Source organism: Drosophila innubila, chromosome X (genome assembly GCF_004354385.1).
Source record: "Drosophila innubila isolate TH190305 chromosome X, UK_Dinn_1.0, whole genome shotgun sequence".
In the NCBI taxonomy this organism is placed as follows: Eukaryota; Metazoa; Arthropoda; class Insecta; order Diptera; family Drosophilidae; genus Drosophila; species Drosophila innubila.
Genome location: NC_047626.1, coordinates 3,816,232 through 3,840,375, shown reverse-complemented (window position 1 = coordinate 3,840,375; position 24,144 = coordinate 3,816,232). Strand labels below are relative to the sequence as shown.

General features: G+C 33.4%; 1 protein-coding gene across 1 annotated transcript in view; it reads right to left on the bottom strand.

The window, feature by feature from the left end:
• Positions 1–24,144, bottom strand: part of LOC117793925 (voltage-dependent T-type calcium channel subunit alpha-1G) — a 151,510-nt gene that overhangs the window by 40,195 nt on the left and 87,171 nt on the right. The window contains exons 3-8 of the mRNA XM_034634377.1: positions 15,527–15,638; positions 13,441–13,672; positions 12,646–12,820; positions 8,880–8,921; positions 3,323–3,444; positions 2,054–2,208 (exon numbers count right to left, since the gene is read on the bottom strand). Of these exons, the coding sequence (XP_034490268.1) occupies positions 2,054–2,208; positions 3,323–3,444; positions 8,880–8,921; positions 12,646–12,820; positions 13,441–13,672; positions 15,527–15,638 (838 nt within the window). The remainder of the gene's footprint in view (positions 1–2,053; positions 2,209–3,322; positions 3,445–8,879; positions 8,922–12,645; positions 12,821–13,440; positions 13,673–15,526; positions 15,639–24,144) is intronic.

The window sequence follows — 24,144 nt, the reverse complement described above, 5'->3', positions numbered from 1 at the left end:
AATTCGTATTTTATCGTTTTCACAATTGTTCTTTATCTACAATTGCATCTGTCTCAGTTCTTCTTGTCTCTAAAACTTTAATTTTATTAGCTGTATTTGTGTATATACATTTTTTATTTATCTCATTGTATTGTATTGATATCTATTAATCCATTTGTGAATGCACTCTTATCTGCTGCTGCATCTGTATCTGTAAATTAATTTTCTTCTATATATATATAAGTATGTTTATGTGACACTCTCTATAAGAGTATCTATTAAAGTAAATATATCTTCTATATTTTAATTGGCATCTATGTGTCTATATAGTATATTTTTTTGGATTTATTAAATTAATTTATTATTATTTATCTCATTTTATTGTATTGATATCTCTTAATCCATTTGTGAATGCACTCTTAACTGCATCTGCATCTGTAAATTAACTTTATTCTATATATATATAAGAATATTTATGTGACACTCTCTATAAGAGTATCTATCAAAGTAAATCTATCTTCTATATTTTAATTGGCATCTATGTGTCTATATAGTATATTTTTTTGGTTTTATTAAATTAATTAATTATTATTTATCTCATTTTATTGTATTGATATCTCTTAATCCATTTGTGAATGCACTCTTATCTGCTTCTGCATCTGTATCTGTAGATTAATTTAGTTCCATATATATATAGAAAATTTATGTGACACTCTCTATAAGAGTATCTATTAAAGTAAATCTATCTTCTATATTTTAATTGCCATCTATGTGTCTATATAGTATATTTTATAGGTTTTATTATATGCTATATCAGAGACTAATTCAGCATATCTGTGCTTGTATCTTTAGCTATTTACAATTGTTTGCATCTGAATCTGTATATTATTAAGTATCTAAGGGCAAATATTCGAATTACTAAAATATACAAATTATAGGCACATTAAATTCTATTGCTATTTCAGCACCTTAGTTTTCACTTTTCATTTGTATCTTAGACTTTATTTAGTAGTGTATCTTGTACCTTTAAGTAAATAAATATATAAATATAAATAAAAAAATAAATGTAGTAAAAAATAATAAATAGATAGACAAATAAATTAATATGTTATATTAATAGATAATTAACAATAATAATAATAATAATAATAATAATAATAATAATAATAATGTAATAATAATAATAATAATAATAATAATAATAATAATAATAATAATAATAATAATAATAATAATAATAATAATAATAATAATAATAATAATAATAATAATAATAATAATAATAATAATAATAATAATAATAATAATAATAATAATAATAATAATAATAATAATAATAATAATAATAATAATAATAATAATAATAATAATAATAATAATAATAATAATAAATGAATTAAAAAACTTTTAGATAAATAAATAAAATGATAAATAGTAAATTTTGAATATCAATACATACAAAAATAAATGAATACATTGACATAACTTAGCGTCTTTTTCTTTTTCTACTTCTATCTCCATCACTTTTTTTTCTATCGCTTCTTTTTGCTGCCATGACGATGAAATTAAGCTGCAAATTCGAAAGTAATTTCTTAATTTTCAAAGTGATTAAATCAATCAATAATGTTGTTTGGCACAATGAGCTTCAGGCGACATGTCACTGACTAATGCCTGACATTGCGCATACGCCCCTTGGTGTCTGTAGAGGCGAGGCAAGGTGACCAGAAGTGGGAGTGTGACCAGAGGGTGACACAGGAAGTGCTGTCAGAATCTAGCGTCCTATGCAAATTGGCAGCTGTTTGTTCCTAGTTGTTGTTTTAATGAAAGCGATGCCAAAAGTGGCAGATGCCACCGCAGTTGACAGCAGCTGAGCAGCAAATTAACATGCAACTTTGTCACTGTCACTGTGCCCCAGTGTCAACTGTGGCAAGGGGTCAACGGGGGTCAAGGGGCAAGCTCGAGTTGAGTTGAGTTGTGTCGTCTGTGTCAATTTGTTGTCATTGTTATTTGTTTAACGAAAGTTGTCAGCTAATTGGTAAACTGTGAACTGTGAACTGTGAACTGGGATACTCACCAGGAATATGGCCACCCAGGCCATGCCAATGTTGTCGAAGGATATCGTGCCCTGAAAGGGATTCTCGCCACTCTGTCTGCAGGTCGTGTAATACTGATTCCAATTCACGCACGACGTATTCGTCGGCTCGTTCAGGTCCAGCAGCTTGGCCTCCTCTGCGAAAAAGATTAGATTAGTTCAAGTAGCTACTAGCTACAGTCCTACCTCGCTAAATCGTACCACTTTACTAACTGAAATTTACTACTAAGCTTCAAAAACTCGAAATTTGAAGGATTTATTGTGCCTAAACTATCGTTAGAATTGCATAATAAAACTATCGATAGTTTTATTAATTTTTTCAGTTATTTACTTTGCTTTTCTATTTTCTTTTAATGCATAAATATTTATTTATGTTTTATATAATATTGCACCTATTTTAAATAATCGTTTGTAATTACTCGTGACTCACTGTTATCGATATGGCATAAATAGTGATCGAATTTCTAATAATCGCTTGTTCGCGCAAAGGGCTTCGATTAAATCGAAAAAGTAGCATAAATATTGATAAATTACTCGATGCAATTAATGGATTTATTTTGATAATTAATTTTGATAATTACTCGATGCAATTAATGGATTTATCGGCAGTAAAATTGATGGTGATAGCTTAAAAAATTTTAGTCATCGACAAATTACAGCTAGTGATCGTTTTTGTCTATAAAATATTAAAAAATTGATAGCGATATTTTGAAAACACATCCATCAAATCAACAAACGATTTATCATCAGAAGTATCGATAATGATAACTGAAAAGTGTTTAATTTCGACAAATCATAGTTATCGATAGTGGCAACATTAGTTTGTAAGCAATTACAAGAAAAACAACCGGATTCTCATGATGTAGAAAAAAAAACTGCTTTAAATAGTTATCATATGTCAAATGTTCTACTTAATAAAGCGCATAAATAATTCGGATCAAAGAAGCTGGACTGTATTTTTACTCACAGACAGAGAGAGAGAGAGAGAACGATGAATAAGCTGTAGAAACTTAAGGTGGCAATTTAAGGAGGGTCTCTTGATAAGTTCTTAAGTCAAGGAGCGCGCGAAAGTAATTAAAAGTACCATTAAAATTTGATTAACACGCGCCGTTTGCACTTCATTTAGGTTGAGAAGTGAGCAAAGTTTGGGTTTTTGGGATTGAGTTAGTGCACTTTGGAGTTGGGCGTTGGAAATTGGATGCTTGAAGTTGGGAGTTGGGAGTTATGAGTTGTTTTTTTTTGGTCACTTACCGCTGCAAACGAGGGAGCCGATGCGATAGGGTGGAAAATTGCCGCACAGATGCATACCCGAATCCTCGGGCGTTGAGCAGATGTAGTCTTGATCCTTGGAGAATTCATAGTACTGCGAGAGGCTGCGAGTTTTGAACACAATACGGTTTCGAGAATAGAATTGTTTTTCGGGATGCGTTTGATTAAAAATCAGTTAACGATCAGATTTGAAAACCAGACAGACAGACAGAGAAAATATATTGAATTACAGTATGTAAGAAAGAAGCAGAAGTTGGGGAAAGAAAGTGTGAGAGAGAGAGAAGAAAGAGAGAGAGCACAAAAAGAGTTTTTTAAAAATTAACCATATTCATATATATTCATATCATATAATATATATACGTAGAGTAAATGCCATTATGCGTACGATTATTGTAACATTTACATACAATTTGAGAGAGAGATAGAAAGAGAGAGAGAGTAAGAGAGAGCGGTGAATTGAACTATGAGAAATTTCTTTTTTCATTTGTTTTTTTTTTTTTCAATTAATGAGCAAATTTTGGTGCTTAATTTTGCTTCGAGTTGAATTTTTGCTAATTTCTGTCGCATACCACTAATTAGACAGAGAGTGAACTAGTGAGTGAAAGAGAGCGAATGTGAGATAATAGACTGCCAATCGATAAACTAATGTGACTGACTGAGACACGTTGTTCCAATGCATAACCAATACAAAAGAAAGAGCGAGAGAGTGAGCTGATGAAGTATAGTGAGCAACAGAGAGAAAGAAAGAGAGCGTGAGTTAGTGAGAGTGAGCTGAAGAGCGAAAGAAAGAGAGAGAGAGAGCGATAGACGGCAAACCTTAAGCTTGCGAAAGTGATAAAAGCTAAGCTTCAAGCATGAAAGAGCCAAATAAATGCCAAGCTTTGAGGTTCAGTGTAATAGAAAATAAGCTTTTATGATCGAAAACAAGGTTAAACCTCTAAAGAGTAAAAAGTGTGAAGCTTTGAGCTTTAGTTAGAGATATAAACAAAGCTTAAAGCTTGAAAGTGTGATAGAAAATAAGCTTTGATATTCCATTAGTGACACTTGAGCTGAAAAAGTGATAAGCTAATAGCTTTATGCTTTAAGGATTGATTTGTGCCAAGTAAGTGATGATAGCAAAGCTTTTAGCTTGCAATTATGATAGAAAATTAGCTTTGATATTACATTAGTGAACAATGCAAAGCTTTGAGCTTGAAAGAGTAATACATAATAAGACTTAACGAGCTTTGAGCTTAAGTTAGTGATATTAACAAAGCTTTTGAGCTTGAAAGCGTGATAGAAAATAAGCTTTGATATTTCATTAGTGACATTTGAGCTGAAAAAAGTGATAAGCTAATAGTTTTAAGCTTTAAGGTTTGATTTGTGGCAAGCCTTAAGCTTTTGCAAGTGATGATAGCAAAGCTTTAAGCTTGAAAGTGTGATAGAAATTAGCTTTTATATTTCATTAGCGAACAATGCAAAGCTTTGAGCTTGAAAGAGTAATACATAATAAGATTTAACGAGCTTTGAGCTTAAGTTAGTGATATTAACAAAGCTTTGAGCTTAAAGCTTTTAATAAGATCATGAAATTACAAAGCTTGAGCAAATGAAGGCAAGAGAGAGTATAAGTAAGAGTGGCAGACAAAGAGAGCGCGAGAGAGAGAGAGAGAGAAAGAGAGTGAGAGAGCGAGATCAGCGAGCTTTCGCTCCAAATGCGCACATTAGAGCAAGACAGCACAGTAAATGCACTCAACTAAACCACACACCAAAGCGAGTGCGAAAGAGAAAGAGTCAGAGCAAGAAAGCCAGTAAGCGAGAGAGAAGACAAAATGGCGACTAAGCCGCCGAAATGCGTAACACATATAAAATAAATAAGGTGTGTGCACACTCCAAAGAAAACAGCCACAAAATGAAGTCGTAATACGTTCAAAATTAAGACTAATAAACAACAAAAAGAAAAAAACGCAACAAAAGCAGACAACAAAAAAAAACGCAGCAGCTGCAGACGAAGAAGACCAAGAAGAAGAGACGGCAAAACAATTTAAATTAAACGCGCAACGCGCAAAAAACCTTGCCACAAAATGGACGCCAGGTCCAGGGGCGCAGGGGGGCGGGGCACCACAAAAATGTCAACGCAAATGTGTGTGTGTGTGTGTGTGTGACAATAAAATGTGTTTAATATGCACGTGCGCGCACCGGTAAAAAGAAAAAAAAAAAGAAAAAAAAACAAAATAATATAAAGTGAATTTCAAAAATAAAAGACAAAAAAAAAACTCTTAACAATTCGCGCGCGCTTAAAAGTATGCAAAACTTTGAATGAAGCTGCTCATGTGTGTGTGAGTAAGTGTGTGAGTGAGTGTGTGTGTAGAGTATGTAATGCGAATTTTATTTTGATTATTGTTGTAGCTTCCATTTTGGTTAGCTGTGGAACAAGGAACGTGGAGTTTGGACTTGGAAAATTGTAGGGTTTCTTTTTTTTTTTTTTTTTTTTACTCTATGGAACGTGGTTTGTGGTTTGTGAAACGTGGGGCGGGCAGCTTTAAATACCTTTGCAATAGAAACTGATGGTTTTTCCTGTAAAAAGAGTTGAGCTTACAAAAGAATACACACACACATACATGGACTTGGGGTGCTGCTGTGTGTGTGTGTGTGTAAAACTGTGTGTGTGTGTGTGTATAACCAAACACAAAAATTATTTGCTTGACAGGGAACTGCTTGAGCTAATTATAAATATTTTTTATTTTTTGCTACGTATACGTAATATTTGTAATTAAGCATATAACAACTACATACTATATATATGAAAGTGTATGTTTTATTTTTTTTTTTTACTATGTGTGTGCGTGTTGCGGCTTATTGTTGTACTTGTTGTGCTTGTGCGCATCGCTGGCGCCTTTATTGGGGTCAACAAAAAAAATTAACACCAAAAAAAAGTGAAACATAACCAAATAGTGAAAACAGAAAGAGCCAGAAAAAAAAAACAGACACACTAACACACTCTCACACAGACACACATACACTGGCACAACATCAACTAAAAAACATTTGAAAAACTATCAGAAAGCAAATAAGAAAAATAAAACCCAAAAAAAATAAAAATAAAAATTAAAAAAAATAGTATATGAAACATATTTGTGTAGATATTTCTAGTTGGAGGGGGTAGAAAAAACTGTTGCTAAAAACATTTACGAAGAGAGTACGATGGTACTACGGCGGGAGGGGGGGGGGTTTGTACTACGGACACAGAACACACACATCAGCTAAAAAAAACATTACGAGTTACTAGTATCTCAGCAGCTGGTCAAGTGTGTGTGTGTGTGTGTGTGTTTTATGTGTGTTAGTTTGTGTTACACGAATATTTTGAGTGGAGCATTACATTCATTTTGTTGTGTCAGTTTGATGTCCTCGTGACCGCAGGAAGTGTGATGAGAAAGCGACACAGGCTGCTAAAAGTGACGAGAGAATTGTTGCAAGAAGCATCCGGCAAAAAGCGAGAATGCCGAAAAAGAAGTTTTGACGGGGGGCTCCAAAAATTTAGTAAAAGTTTCCGGTTGCTAGTTCGAGTCATAGAGCAAAATTTATTTTATTTATTCCTGGGAAACAAACTCGAAACAAATATTGGTTCCGGTTTCGGTTAAAGTACGTCCTGAAACATGAATTTCGATAAAAGCTTGTATTTCCGTTCTATCTTTTTAGTTCCGGTGCCTGTACCGGTATGTAGACGGTACAAGAAATCAATTTTGAAACATTTAAAGTTAAAGTGATGTTTTATACTAATTATGACCAGAGAAGTTAATTAAATCTTTCACCTTTCGAAACCACGATCCAGAGGGAACATTTTTTTAAAGAAATTTTTAAAATTTGAATGCAAAATAAATTAAGAGGCCAAATAATGATTAAAATGATATTCCGCTTGAAAGTTGGTCTAATTTTGCCAAAGCTATGACAGTTTGAAGTTGGTCAGACTTTGACCTAGCAACTTTACAAGTCAAAATTTTTCATCATTTTGCCATGATTTTTTACAAGAAAATGAAACGTCTCAGAATCAGTTTTAAAGCGTTGTTTTATACTAATTATGATATAAGGAGTTGATTAAAAGCGAAAACTTAAAATTTAAAATTTTGAATTTTCGAAATTTCAAAGGGGGGACCCTTAGCATCGAACCCAAGATCTAGGTGGAAATAATTTTTTTTACAAAATTAAATAAGTTTGAATGCAGAATGAATAAAGAGGCCAAATCATGATCAAAAAGACATTCCATTTGAAAATCGGTTCAGTTTTACCAAAGTTATGACGGTTCGAAGTTGATCAAGCCTTTGACCCAGCAACTTTACAAGTCAAAATTTTTGTTTAATTTGACATGATTTTTTACAAAAAAATGAAGGGTCTCAGAATCAAGTTTTAAGTGTTGTTTTATACTAATTATGATATAAGGAGTTGATTAAAAGTAAAAACTTAAGATTTAAAATTTTTAATTTTCAAAATTCCAAAGGGGGGACCCTTAGCATTGAACCCAAGATCTAGAGGAAAATAATTTTTTTTACGAAATAAATTAAATTTGAATGCAGAATGAATTTTCAAGCCAATTTATAATCAAAATGATATTCCGTTTGAAAATCTGTTTATTTTTGACAAAGCTATGCAAGTTTGAAGTTGGTCAGATTTTGTATTCATTTACTTTAGAACTCAAAATTTTTGTTTATTTTCCATCAGTGTCTACGGTCACGCTGACATCAGCATAAGTGTGTACAAATTATGTTTGCAATTTAGTGTTGCATAACGTGTAGATTGCCATTAAATGTTTTGTAAGTTCTTGTTGTTGCTGTTGTTATTGTTAAGATCTAGTTTAGTCTATATATAGTATAAGTATATTTATATATAAATGTAGTATTAAAAGTATTAAGTTAGTATTTAAGTTTTAGTATATTTCATATATCTGCAAATATTACTTATTAAGTGTACGAGAAAGAGAGAGACATAGAGTTAGACAGAGAGATCCAGATAGTAATAGAGATTCAATTAGTTTACTTGGGTTAGGTTTACACATAAACATTTATAATTGAGCAGAGTGTGGGGACAGCTAAATATAAGAGAGACAGATACAGACTAAGAGAGAGAGAGGAAGAAAAATAGTTAGTGAGGGGGAGGGAGAGAGAGCGGCCAGCGCTAGAGCTCAGCAAGAGAGCGTGAAATACGGAAGAGAAATAATTGAGAGGATTTAAGTGCTAGCAATAATATCAAATATCGCTGGGGATTAGCGAGCGAGCGGACGGATTAGTAGACAGAGAGAAGAGAGAGCGTAAAATATATAGCTAGAGCGAGATAGAGAATACGCTAGGAGAGCGAGAGTGAGAGAGAGAGAGAGCTAATAGACGACTTAGGTTCATTTTTGTGTAGTTTCTGCGTGTTTTTGTGTTCTGTTAAGCAAAATTGTACCCTTAGTATTTTGTTTGGTATTCATTTTTAGGTATTTTAAAATTTTTTTTTTTTTTTTTGGTTTTGTGTGTAGGTAAAGGGTAGAGTATTTAAGAGGGGGGAAAAATAAATCATTTTATCTTACGAGTTAACACGGACTCGAACTCTGTACACTTCAGGTAGTCCCCTGTAAACAAAAAATTTGTTCGCGGTATGATTTTTGTTTTGAATTGGTATTTTTTTGGTATTTTTTTTTTCTTGTATATTCATTTCAATAAATGAAGAAAAGAGTAAAATAAAAATGTGAAAACTTAGAATAATTTGATATCATTTTTTTTTGAAACTCAATACGGAAAACAATAACTGAAAAAAGTTTGAAGAGAAATTTGGGTATTTTTGGAGTATTTTTTGAGCATATTTCATATCATCTTTCACTCGGCTGCCAATTTATCAATTAAATTGTTAAGTTTTTGTGATATTTGTATCGTTTTTCGATTTGTTTTTCAGCTACAACAAAAAACGAAAAAAAATTAAATATTTAAAATAATAATAGTAAGAAAAATATATAGAATTATGTTTGTATAGAACTGGAAAAAGAGTTTTTCATATATATAAATATGCAGTATAAATTGTTGATATATTTGTAAAAATGTTGTTGTTGTTGTTGTTGTTACTGTAAGTTATAGTTTTTGTTATTGGTCTGTTGTCTGCACATTATAAAAAATCATAATAGAAAGAGAGAAAATAAGAGAGAGAAAGAAAGAGATAGAGAGAGAGAGAGCCTGCCCTTTTCATGAAATTGTGGCACAACAGGCGAATGATTCGTGAGTTGCGAGTTGTTGTTGTGGTTGTTGTTGTTGCCACAGCTGTTGCACGTGACTCACAGGTGTGTGTTTGTCTGTATGTGTGAGTGAGAGGGTGTGAGTGTGTGTGTGCTACAAAAAAACTTGCAATTAATGCAAAACTGCGTTCGAAAAACTCGCGAAAAAACAAAAGTTAGATGAAAACCAAAATTTAAAATGGACTAGGCGACGCCTTTTTACAAGAATATCCGAAGCGAAGCTACCCTATAATTTGAAAAGAATGATCTAATTTTTTAAGAATTTTTTTTTTAATTTTATCTTGGAAAATAAAAAAGTTTTTCATACACCAAAGTATAAAACTCTAGGATATAGTGCTCCGATTTTGATTTCAATATAAATATATTTATGAAATTTCAGACAGACAGAACAGCTTCACTTAACTTGGGCATACGTAACGTATACGTAATATCCGCATCAAATGATCAAAAATTCATCTTAAAACAAATATTTGGGCACAGCACAGAAAGTCGAAGTAGATTTAATAAATATGTACAACTTCTAAACTTCGCTTAAAAATCCATAATATTAAAAAAATACACATTTTAAAAGCTAAAATAAAATTATTTTACATTTTTTTCGCTTTTTTTCAAACATTCGGAAAAGCATGTGAAAATCACACCAGTAAAAGTGCTGCCCATTTAAATAAACGATTAAAAAACAGCACAGAAAGAGAGAGAGACAGGCTGAAAGTGAGAGATAGAAAGAGATAGAGAGCGAAACGAACTGAAATTTAATGCAGCAATCGGAAATGCAATAAAAAAATTTGTGGAGCATTGAAAATTTGCATTGCCGTCGCGAATTATTTACAATAATTATGCAAATGAGCAGGAAAAAACGGCGTAAAATTAACACCTAAAAGTGTGTCCTATTTTCCGGCAAATGCGAAAATGAAAAATGTTTCAATTTTGAATATGTACAGTTTGCGTGCATGCAAAACAATCGATTAACGATAACATAAAAAATACATAAACTGCATTAGCATTGCAAAAACGCAAAAAATCAAAAATTTATGTTGCCTACTTTTAAGGGGCACTTAGTTGAAGTGTTCGTGTGTGTATGTGTATGTGTATGTGTGTGTGTGTGTGTGTGTGTGTGTGTGTGTGTGTGTGTGTGTGCTGCTGCTGCTGTTCTTGACGTCATTGACAGATGGACAGACAGGCAGTTGGCCGTGATAAATGATTGTTTGCCAAAGCTGAAAAATCTTTGGCCGCAAACTGAAAATAGAGTGACATTCCCCCTCCATTGTCACTTGAAATCAGATGTCAAAGCTAGCTTTAAAATGCCTTTCAGCTGATAGGAAACTTTGAAGCTCTAGTTATATTAGAAGCACGCGTTCAAGTGCATTCATTTGTCCTCCATTGTCACTTTAAGTTAGCAGTCAACTGCTTTTTCATTTTTATGAATTTTACTATGCATTTCAAGTGAAAATGGAAGCACGTGGAAAACGTCTTACTTCAAAAAAAAAACCTATGTCCTCCATAGTCACTTTCACTGCTGTCACATTTACACTAGCTACAAAGAAATGAAGTTTGTTATGCTCATATCCCCCAATGTCAGTTTGGTCAGCAAAAAAAGTAAATCAACGTCCTCCATGGTCACTTTTACCATTATGTGGACAGCTGCTGTCAAATTTACCCAATTAGAAATCAAATTAAGTTTCTTATGCTCATGTCCTCCATTGTCAATTTGGTAAGCAAAAAAAAAAAATTTAAAATACTGTCCTCCATGTTCACTTTTATGGAAAATGGACTACAACACAACTTGAAAGAACATGGCAAGGTCGACGACTGTCCTCTATGGTCACTTTATGTATTAAGATCTCGACTTTGATCTACTTCCTATGCGATGAGCTTGTCTTAGCTATGTTGTGTCAAAATTTCGGACTTGTACGTCTTACGGCTTGGCCTAATATACATAGATAACAGCAGCCAGTTTTATTTTTTGAATTAAAGCCTATCCAAAATTTTGTGGGAACAAGGGTGTAGTTGAACATTACTAGCTTAGGCAGAAGAAAATTTTAAATACTGTCCTCCATGTTCACTTTTATGAAAAATGGACTACAACAAAACTTGAAAGAACATGGCAAAGTCGACGACTGTCCTTTATGGTCACTTTATGTATTAAGACCTCGACTTTGACCTACTTCCTATGAGCTGAGCTTGTCTTAGCTATGTTGTGTCAAAATTTCAACCTTGTACGTCTTACGGTTTGGCCTAATATACATAGATTACAGCAGCCAGTTTTATTTTATGAATTAAAGCCTTTTCAAAACTTTATGGGAACAAGGGTGAACATTACTAGCTTAGGCAGAAGTTGTCATCCATGTTCACTTACTCTATCATGTTGTGTGCAACATCGAGTTGTGCCTGATTCTCACAGAGTTGTCCAAGATGCAACTTCATCAAATTGACGGACAGCCATTGAATTTCCTATGCAAATTGCCAGCAGCAAATTCTGTAGTATGTGTGTGTGTATAGTATATGTGTGTGTGTGTGTGTATGTGTATGTTGGAGAGTAAGGCTGTAAGCTGTCAGTGGCATTGGTCAAAAACCAAAAGCAAAGCCAATGCAAAAAGCAAAAAAAAATATATATATTCATATATGAATTAGCAGCCAGGCAGCCCAGATAGAAAGAGAGTGAGCGGAGGGAGGTGAGGGGATGGGTAAAGAGAGAGAGAGAGAAAGTTATATATATATATAAATATAGACCGAGAGTGTGTGAGAGAGAGGGAAAGAGAGTAGGACGCTCAAAGCCTTAATATAACGATCTAAGAAGCTATCAAAAATCAAAGCCAAAATTGAATAACAAAATACAAGAAAAATATAAAAAAAAGCATGAAACAAAGAAAAAAAAAGTTTCCAAAACTTATATATATATATATTTATATATATCTAGGCGATAATGGTATATATAACTTGTTATTAATTTTTTAATGATTTATAAAAAGTCGCCTGCAGACATTTGTTAGAAACTCGTTGTCATCAAAGTGGATCGTCCGTTGCCCCCGTTATATAAATCCCTATATAGACCACGCCCAGTTGTACTTACGTTATGGGATAGATCATGCCATCGGGTCTTTCCAGCGTGCAGCGCTGTCTCAGTATTCCCTCCCACAGCTGCACTCCAATAATGCCAAAGATGAAGAACACAAAGAAGCAGAGCAAGAGCACATTTCCCAGCATGGGCAGAGTATCCAATAAAAGCATCACCAAGATACGCATACCTGCAATAAATAGGAAAATTAGTTAAAATAATATAATATTAATATAATCTCAATATATATATATTTTATAATACCTCATACGAATCTGCAAAAATTATACTAAAAAACTAGGGAGACAAAACTAGAAAGCATTAAATATGGAAATACAAATTTGAATACCAAAATTAGCTATTATGTTCAAAGAAAAATTAAAATTTGTAAGACAAAACTTAGGGAAATATCATAAATATTTTTTTAAAAATCTCGTGAGCTTAATTTGATATTTTTAATATGTCTTTTGAAAAATTTTCTAATGCTGTTTTATATTTTTGCTAATGTTTATGATTAATCTAAAAAATAAACCAGCAGAACACACTACAATTTTTAGAACCATTTATTTAAAAATATGAAGAATAAGGTCTTATTTTTTCCCCCTAATATTTGTACCCTAAATAATTTTTTTTGTTGAATTTTCTAACTTATGATTGTGTATTTTTTTCATCATTATTTTGGTAGCTATTAAAGTTTTATTATACTTTTTTTTTCATTTGTTTTGTAGTTTCTAAAAACAAATTTGAAATTCGCATGAGGCATTAAATTTTATATTAATGTTAAGGTTTAAATTTGAGCGTCCCACTTACTGGGTATGCGATTTATAGCTCTCAGTGGTCGCAGCACACGGATTGTCCTTATCGCTGTCAAGTTGAGATTCTCCACATGCATCACATACTCCAACAGTCCAGCGAGCACAATGAAAAAGTCCAAGCGATTCCAGGAATCGGCCAGATATGTGTTCTTGCCACACATGCCCATGGCAACCATTTTGATGGTCATCTCCAGGGCGAAGAAGGCAAAGATGATGTCATCGAAGATCTGTGTGAAAGAATAAAATTGTGGGAATGGAACGGAAAACAAGTTTGAGATTAATTCCACTAGAAGAGCTTAGAAAAATCTTCAACAACTTTAACAATACTATTTTAATTAATTTGGGGCAACTGCTTAAGCTCCATGCTCACTTTATTTCTGTATGATTTCACCTAGTTTTCTGTCAGGCTCATATATTATCATTTTATATTGCATTATTCATAAATTGTTCTTTTTCATCTACTTAAGCAACACTAATTTACAGTCTTATATAAATTGGTCCTCCATGGTTACTTTATTTAAACTTTATTTCCATTTTAATGTCTTTCCATATTATACATTATAACTTTTCTATGCTTTTAGCTCCAACACAGAGTTCCATTCATAACACAATGCTTACTTATCGATTCTGTCCTCCATGGTCACTTTATTTATATTCTGCATCATTCTTAAAGCCCTTACGTACGTTATATTCTAGTTTTTGAAAAGAATTTAACTTAAGCACGAGCTTGACATGCTTACAATATTTTTATACCTTAACTGGTTCTCCATGGTCACTTTGTTTCGACTCTATCTAAGTTTTCATTACACTACTGATGAAGTACCATCACACTGTCAACGCTTTTAGCTCCTATGCTGGATCACCTTTAATTTACCGCTTTTTCTTATAACTTTAGTCCTCCATTGTCACTTTCGTTTTTAAATTTGTGTGCTTTAGAGTCTGTACTGATGATAGAACATAACTTATTTAACGCATTAAATTATACCTTTTGAATATACTTAATTTCTTACTTAAGCAGAACATCCATGGTCACTTTATTTTGAATATTTTCAAGTTTTATGCTATTATTGCTGAATTATTATCATTATAACTACTATACAAACTGCTATTATTTATAATTAGTTTTAGTTTTTAAAAAATGTCCTCCATGGTCACATTATTTCGAGTCTAACTAGCTTTCAAAATCCTTTTGTAAGATATCCACACACTTTTTCCAACGCATTTAACTAATTCTATGGCCCGTCTCTGATTATATCTGCCAGTGCTGCTTTCTCCCTCTTTCAATCACTGTTAAACTAAACTGACTGTCGAAAGTGGAGACTCAGTTGGAGCTTAAGGAAAAGTGTAGATGACAGTTGTCAAAATGAACTGTTCCTGGTCCACTTAAGCCAACACTACGTGTTGCTACAACATGCGTACGCCCACAGTGCCACAGTGCCACAGAGCAAACAATGTGAAAGACCTTGTGCATATACTGACACACATAACTGTTGAGAGTAGCTGTTTTTGTCGAGCAAAACGAGAGGACGGACGGACAGACGGACGGACGGACGGACAGCAGCAAAGTGAAGGCGATGCTCGAAACAACTCTCAGCAATTTGGGCGACACTTATGTCCTTGTCGTTCTCATTCTTATGCTGCTTCCCCTGCTGCTTCTTCTTCTTCATCTTCATCTTCGTCGTTGTCATTTTGCTGTTGCCAATTTGGCCCAGTCTCTGGTCTTTACACTTGGCTGCAGCCAAAATGTCTGCCTGCCATATCATTTACAAACATTTTCGCACGTTGCGCTTCACATTTCGCTCTGTAATTGCCTCAAAACCAGCCCCAAAACCTCCTTCTAAACATCCCCCTGTCCCCCTGCACCCCCCTCTGTTGACAGTCACCCCCACCTGCGTTGTCTGCCTAATGAGCCGAAGTGCCTGTTTGATGTCATCAGCAGCCAGGCAGACAGGAAGTGAGCCAAAAAATTGCTTAAATAAATGACAGTTAATGTGATGCCAGCGGTGACAGCTTTAGCAGCTTACAGGGGGGGAGTGCAGAGGGAACAGGCAGTACGTATAGCTAGATATTATGCTACTCACCTGCAGTATCCTGCAGCGCGGCTTCAGGCAGGTATCGTCCACACAGGGCTGATACATGCCCAGGGTTATGCAGTTCAGCAAAATGACGAGTATCGAGATGCGCTCAAACCACGTGCACGAGTCCAAATCAGTCCAAATCAGTTACAATACTTCAATGTTAAGGATGCGCAAACCAAAAAACCATAAAACCATAAAAGAGCAAATGCAGATAGCAAACACAAGTAAAACACACCCTACACTTGAGTGTTATCGACCGTCAGTTACTCAGCACCCGTATATTTTTAGACACCGTACTTAAAAAAAAAGTACAGGGCTCTATTGGGTTGGTTTGAACGAATATGTGCGTAACAGGCAGAAGGAGGCGTGGCAGACCCTATAAAGTATATATATTCTTGATCAGCATCAATAGCCGAGTCGGATATAGCAATGTCCGTCTGTCTGTCTGTCCGTCTGTCTGTCTGTCTGTCTGTCTGTCTGTCTGTCTGTCTGTCTGTCTGTCTGTCTGTCTGTCTGTCTGTCTGTCTGTCTGTCTGTCTGTCTGTCTGTCTGTCTGTCTGTCTGTCTGTCTGTCTGTCTGTCTGTCTGTCTGTCTGTCTGTCTGTCTATCTGTCTGTCTGTCTGTCTGTCTGTCTGTCCGTCCGTCTGCCCGTCTGTCTGTCTGTCTGTCTGTCTGTCCGTCTGTATGAGATCTCAGAGACTATAAGAGATAGAGCCACCAAACTTGTTATGTAGGTTCCTCTATATTGCTAGCAGATCAAGTTTGTTTCAAAATTCGGCCACGCCCCCGTTTATCGCCCACAAATCGAAAAATAAAATTCATATCCAAATTATAAGAGCAATTTAAAAGCTAGTGACACCAAATTTGGTATGTAGATTCCTCTATATTGCAGGCAGATCAAGTTTGTTTCTTTTTTGAATCGGACCACTATATCATATAGCTTTCATAAGACCGATCGGACGTAAATCAAGTCTTAGTATGAACAACTTTTTTGTTTTATGAGACTTTAAGTTAACTAACTGTAAAGCTCGTTATTGATTTTAGACCCATGGTTTCTTGGGCAATTCTTCTAAGAATTCATCGCAGATTACGAATTTTAAAACCGCTTTGAGCATTTTTTTTACTCTATACAAATTGATCCACTCTAATAAACATGCACCATTTCCTTTCAAGGTTAATAAAGAACATCGATTGATCTAGAAATTTTCAGATATAATTTAATTTAATGTATTTCATTTGCTTTTATGAAATAAAGGACAAATTTAATGACTATATATCTAAAATTTCAATAGTTTTTTTTTATTAGGTCAAAAAAATTTAAACCAAGTCGATTTAGTCATATCCGTCTGTCTGTGATAGCTTCATTACATCTAAAGTTTTTAAAATACAAAAGCCATTTTAATAGCAAACATTTCCCTTTATTATAGCCTATAATTCCAGTGAAATAAATCGAGATCGTATAAATATAATAAAAGTTATGTTTGTTTTAAGTTGATAAGCGCCTATATGTATGCAGTAATTTTTATATCTTTGGAGCTTAAAATGCGTTAATATATTATAATTGGGATACGGATATATTAAAGTCAAGAATCTGAAAATTGGGTCCAAATCTATTATAAGTCTCTGACACGTACTAAGTACTAAATAGACTTTAAGATGATACATTTCCACAAAGATATAATACTTTAAAAAAGTTTTCAGTACCGGGTACAATGAGCCTGCCTGTTGACTGCTTTTGTTGCCTGTTTTAAGCAAAGCACAAAGTGAAGAAAGAAGAGAACGAGGAAGGGAAAGCAGAAGGGAAAGATACTCGTTGTAGATAGCTGTTTACCATTGCAACTAATGCGCACTCAAGTACTTGTCAACTTGGTTGCATTTCGTACTCAACGTGCTGCATCTGCTTCTTCGTCTTCTTCTTCTTTCTGTCCTACCCCCCTTTCTTTAGCTTCTTCTTAATGCGGTCGTTTCTGGTTTGTTGCTTGGTTTCGCTTTAAGCAAAATGGCAAAGAAATAGCACAAATTGATGACAGTCACTCATTCATTCATTCAGTCAGTCACTCAGTCAGTCACTCAGTCAGTCAGTCAGTCAAAGATAATGCAATGTAGCAGTTGAAGCAAGAAGTTGGCTAAGCCTTTTAGCCAGCATATTAGCCAGTCAGTGCATTTGGCCACTCACTTTCGAGATTATGCACTAAATAAAATCTCACTCCCTCAGGCTTTTGCCTGGCAAATCTTCTCAAGCAAATAACTGTTGATATAACGAAGTGAAACTCCATGAAAATATTACGGTTGCTTGATTGATTACCTTGTGACTAGACGGAACTTCAAGTGGTCGTGATAAGTAAGGCAGAAGTAGAGAAAAAGAGAAGCAAAGTGACAGACAATTATGAGACATAAGAAAAACGGGACTATGAAGAGAATGGCAAGTGAATATTGAATAGATGAGAGTAGCAATATTCTCCAAATCAAATTAAAAATTCATAAATCAGAGAACAAAGAAATAAATAAAGAAGATCACATTAAATGAGAAATCAACAAATATCAAGAATTAACCTCTTAATAAAGAAGGAAGTCAATGCCAAAATAGAGAAGTTTAAATCGAGAAGAATTCAAGGAATGGAAGGTATTTCAAAAAGTTTTAAATAAAGTGAGAAATCAGATGAAAGAAGAAGTTAGAGATGTACAGGAAAGAGTGTTTTCAGTAAAAAGTAGATGGATGGAAGTAAAAGAGAAGCAAATTTGCAATATAGTGAAGTGAGAAGTAAAGTAAAGAAGAATGCAAGAAATAATACAAAAAAAAAAATTAAAAAATTATGATCAAAGTCAATATTACAGAATAAGAATTACAATTGGAAAATGACGCAAATAGAAAGCAAAACAAATGAAAAAAAAACCAAAGCGAGAAGCATAATGAGAAGTAAAAAAGAATGTGAAGCAAAAAAAGGCAAAATAAATATCAAGAAAATAATGATCAAAGTCAATATTAAAGAATAAGAATTACAAGAAAAACAAAAGGTAAAAAATCAAAGCGAGAAGCATAATGAGAAGTAAAAAGTAATGTAAAGAAAAAATGTATCTAAAAAGGCAAAATAAAAGTCAAGAAAATAATGATCAAAGTCAATATTAAAGAATAAGAATTACAATTGGAAACTGATGTAAAAAGAGAAGCTAAACAAAAGGTAAAAAATCAAAGCGAGAAGCATAGTGAGAAGCAAAAAGTAATGTGAACCACAAATGTATCTAAAATTCATAAGAGTAAATGAAGAAAGAGAGATGCAAATGCTTCTCTGTGCTACCAAACGTTCATTTCCTGTCTTCCTGTCTCTGTCTCTCACTTTTGCTTCTCTTTCAGCCTTTCAGCTGCATGAATAACCCGCAAGTTTGCGATATTTTTGCGTTAAAACAACAATCACTGACGCCGCGAGCATTCAATACAAAAGCCAAGGTCAGAAGAGGAGGCAGGAATGTGAAGAGAGGTGGGCAAGGGGTAAAAGGGAGGGGGGGAGGTACGGCATCGAAGGATGGGCTTTAATGCATGCCAAATGCGCACCAAGGACCCATTTTTTACGGAGTCGCAGGCAAAGGCAGAGCAAGAGGATGAAGAGCGCTGAAAAGGGATGGAGAAGAGGAAGAGAGCGCGTATAAAAACAATGCTGGGGAAATGTTTACGCTATTAACGCACAATTAAAGATAAAAACGGACACAATACAATGGCAGCGACCCCCCCCTCCCCCAAAAAAAAGGACAATCGCACAGTCCTTGCAATTCATTAGGAGCAGAGCCCAAAGGGGTGGGGGGCGGGCTGTGCGGGGGTTGAGCGGATCAAGAGGAGCAGACAAAGCGGTCGAGAGCGGTTAAATGGACAGCATATGCAGGTCAGGTCGCCAGTGTCATAAAAACAAATGTGAAGAGCATACACACACACACACACACAGAGAAAAGGAACTGAGAGAGGTCGGAGAGAGTGTAGTGTCAGTGTACACTCAGAAAATTTATTTTCTATATTCAAGAAAATCGCCATAAAATTAAAACCATCCTATAAATGAGAAAAATTTTCTAATTATGAGATATATTTTTCTGCAAAATAGTAAGCACCACCCTAAATTAAATGTTTTAGGCAAGGCTGCAAACCTCCAATATTTTGTCAAAGGTTCGGTTCGGCGGTTTGAACCTAGACATCGGTTCGGCACGCGAGTTGGTTTATATACCCCCTGAACCCAAGGTTTGGGTTCGAACCTTGGTTTAATTTCATTCAAAAAAATATTTTTATTGTTATACATTTTTCTCTACATTTTGAACTGAAATTTTTTTTATTTTTAAAGAAATCAAATTTTGATGATTAATTAAATTTATTTGAAGATCTAAATATGAATTACTTTAATCCGAAGTTTCAAATAATTGCGTAATATTAGAAAACCATAAAATTTCTGTAATTATTTCTTTTTTCGAACCGAACATTTTATTACAGAAAGCGGTTCGGCTTAGGTTCGGGTTCGGTCTTTCTGTATTTTACGGTGAATCGCCTTTAAAAACGCAAAAAAAAGACTTCGAGACATACAGTATGCATACATTCATTCACAATGTTGTGTAGATTTTTAAAAGTTCCGTGGCTCTGTGATTAGAGACTAACCTGCTACATTTTCAGTCGGGAAAACTAAGCTCCAGTCTCATTACCAGAAGTCATGAAAAAAATCATGTGAAATAGTTTTTTAAATTCATAAAAACAAAATAAAAAATAAATAAAAAACAAAATAAATAAAAAAAATCAAAATTAAAATAATTAAACAAAAAAAGAGCAAAAAAAAAACAAAAAAATAAAATAGGAAATAATAAAGCAAAAAAAAAAAAAAACAATTAATAAAAACAACATAATAAAGTAAAGTAATAAATTTGAAATTTGTTATTACTTTAATGCCAATTAAAATTTTGTGAAAATTTCAGAATATTTTTTATTAGATTTTAGAAAATTTTTTATTATATAATATTTAGAAAAAAACTTTAATAATTTAAGAAAATTCGCTCCAATTTTATGAAAATTTAATACTAAATAAACTTTTATAATTTAAGAAAATTAACTCCTAATTTCAGAAAATTATTTCTAGATATTTAGAATTTTTTTTCTAAAATTGACGCCCAGTCGCCTTTGTCGCCTTTTCAAGTGCGATTTTCTATATTTAAGTGTGAAAATTGACTGTTTTAGGTCGATTTTACGGTAAGATTTTGATGAGTGTAGTTTCGGTGTAGGGTTAGTACCGAGTGTAGGGCGGTACCGAGGCCGGTTTCGGGCTGAATAAATATTGCAACAGCTCAAATATGCGACACTAGCAACGCGAACATGCATAAAGCCGACTATAGGGGAGCATAGTAGGGGTGGGGGAGGTGCTTAGGGGTAGAGGGTGGGTTTTTGAAAATGGCACTGGATGGCATCCATTATTTTTGATTTGGCGCGCAACGGCAAAGGCCAGCGAAACCAACAGTAAACAAATTATGTCGAGCGTAAAGTCGGCCAACAGAGGCGCCAAAATGTAGGCGTGGCACTGCCCCCCAATCCCACCCCTAGAGGCAGGCAGCAGGATAGAGGAATAAAGTCATGCGAGCGTGCAAAAATCGCAACAAATTAAAAGACTGACAAACAAAAAGCGACCGTGAAGTCGACTAAGATAAATGGACACGAATATTTCAGTTTCTGAAAGCCCAAAGCAAGGTAAAAAGAGACAGAGATACACAGCAGAAGAGTGCAATAAGAGAGAAAGCTAAACTTGAGATAATTGGCAGTGGCAATAGAATATATATACCTATATATATATATATATATATATTGGTTATTGAATTGGCTTTTTCCTTGCTGCCACTTGAAATAGAAAACAACTTTGACATTCTTTTCAACATTTCAAAAAAAAAAAAAAAAAAAAAAAAAAAAAAAAAAAAATAGATAAAGGAAAAGCAAAAGAGGGAAATAAAATAAAAGACTGTATTGGTTGTAAACCCAAGTGATGATTGAGTGGATTAGTGGTTTACCCAGTCCAAAGATGTCACACAATTCTTAGTACTTTGCAAATCTTTATAGTGTTTTTTTGTGTTTCCATTCTGTGAACTCAATTAAAAAGTGAGAATACATTTTTCTATTTATCCTAAGCCGAATTAAATATTTCTCTTCAGTATTTAGTTCTTGAATATTGGCTTCTTCATCAATTTTAAAATATTAGTCTCTAATTTTCGTATAAATTCGAATAACCAATTTTTTCTATAGCATCGCTAGAAAGTTTAATCCTTAAAACAGAAAAAATTTACTTGGGAATTTAGTATCTTTTAAGTGAACCCATTTTTTGGAGTAACTTAGTTCTTTTTGAATATAGCTGCATTGAAAAAAAATGTTTGGTTCTCTATGCATTTTAGAATTATAATTTCAAACTCATCTTGAATTTTTAGAATTTTTGTATATTTTTCCAAAAGATTAAAAAAAAATATATATAAAATAATAATGACGAATATTGAATCTTGAATTTTTAGAATTTTTGTATATTTTTCCAAAAGATATCTATTAAAAAAAAAATATATAAAATAATTATAACAAATATTTTTGATATCAGCAATCGTTATATTTTTTTTGTAGTATTGTGGAATATACTGTGAAAAATACAAGTTTTAAAATAATAAATAGCGGCTTATCGAAATATTTGGATGAAGATAAGCTAACAGTATTGAATACACTTTTCTTCAAGTATGGAAAATAATATAAATTAATAAAAAAAAAGTGAAAATTGGCATTCGGCACTGCGCAAAAAGTAATTTTTATGTACAAAGAAGCTCACCCTTTTTTTTACAATGCACAATGACAATTTTCGCTTTTTTTGTATTAATTTATATTTTTATTTAAAATTTTTAGATTAAACTGAATGTCGTTCGTCACAAAATTGGATATCAGAAATTTTGTGGCTAGAAATTGCTTTCGTCACTAGACTTTTACCTCGTGTAGAGGTTTTTTTTTGTGTACACTTTCTTCAAAGATGGAAAATAATGGCTTGTTGAAATACTTGGACAAAGATTGTCAGTATGGATTGTTTATTAGGAGGAACTTAGCTTAGGTAAAAGATTTCAATCGGCATGTATTAGGAAATTATAAGAATATCGAGAAAACACAAGGATTACATATTTATTATAAAAACTAAAAAAAAAAAAACTTGAAGTAAAGTTTGATTATAAGTTTTAAAGTTGAATAAGAGTTGACAAAAATATGAAAATAAAGTATTTTAAAATCATTTGAACATAAACTCTTTTACATAATATTCATATGATCAGTGTAGCTATTTTTGAAGGTCACTCATCTTCTCTCCCTCCCACTCTTTCTCTCTCTCTTTCTCTCTATTTCCTTTGCTATCTGCTGTCTCTGTCAGGTTGCCCCCAATTGAGCTGCAAGCTCTGAAATTTGAGTGCGACAATAATTTGACTGGCAACTATTTGTTGCAATTTCCCGTTATGTTTCCGTTCGCTGCATGTTGCATGCCGCATGTTGCATGTCTGCCGTCTGCTTGGACTTGCCATTTCCTGTGCTGCCATCCGATACGAAGACTTCTGAAGATTATCTAACTTCCTGCTGCCTCCATTGCCATCATTTAATTGTTTGCCATAGATTTTGATTTGAAATTGTTGAATACCCCCCATGTTATTCCCTCCTTGGGGGAGTCGTAATATTTTCGATATCTTGGCGATTTTATGACTTTTGTTTTTGCTTCTAAACTTGGCTAACAAAAGTTTACGATGCCGTTGTGTTGCAACATGCGACAGTTGCTTGCCACAAAAACCTCTTGACACTAACACACTCACACACACTCACACACACATTCACTTGCAATTATTGTTTATCGTCTGCAACGTTTTGTGGCAACTTTGGCGCCGCTGCCGCTGCAATTCAATTGGCATTGGCCATAATCAATTTGTGCCCTTCTCAAATTGGCTTTTGGCTAAACTAATTTCAGTTAAGAAAATCGCGTTGTTTTTTTGTTTTTTGCCATTTATTTTTACTTTTTTTGTTGCACAAGTAGTCTACGTGGCGCTAGTCAATGCCACGTGAGGCCACTTGCAACTTGCAACTTGAGGTCAACTGCAACATTTGCCAAAAAATGAAAATTGACAAAATTACAAGAAAGAAATGTTACTCTATATTTTTTTTTTACTACTTGCATATTTGAAGGCTACACTGTAAAAAACAGATCGATTGCCAACCATATTCATTTGAAATAATTTATTTTCATACTAAGACAGCTTTAAAAGAAAAAATAAAATAAAAGATCATAAAATAATTTTGAAATCAAAATGTTTGCTTCTATTTTTTTTTTTTATACAACGACAAAAAAATTTATATTTTTGATACAATGTCAAAAATATATATATTTTTGATACAATGTCAAAAAAATATATACTTTTGATACACTGTCAAAAAAAAATATATTTTTGATACAATGTCAAAAAAATAAATATATTTTTGACCAGTATTGACCACAGTTATGCTGTAGAGTGCTTTTTCCTATCACATGGGACAGAATTTTTAGAATTTTTGATAGTTTTGTAAAACATAAAATTTATTTTACAAACATTCGTCTAAAAAATGCGTCAAGAACTG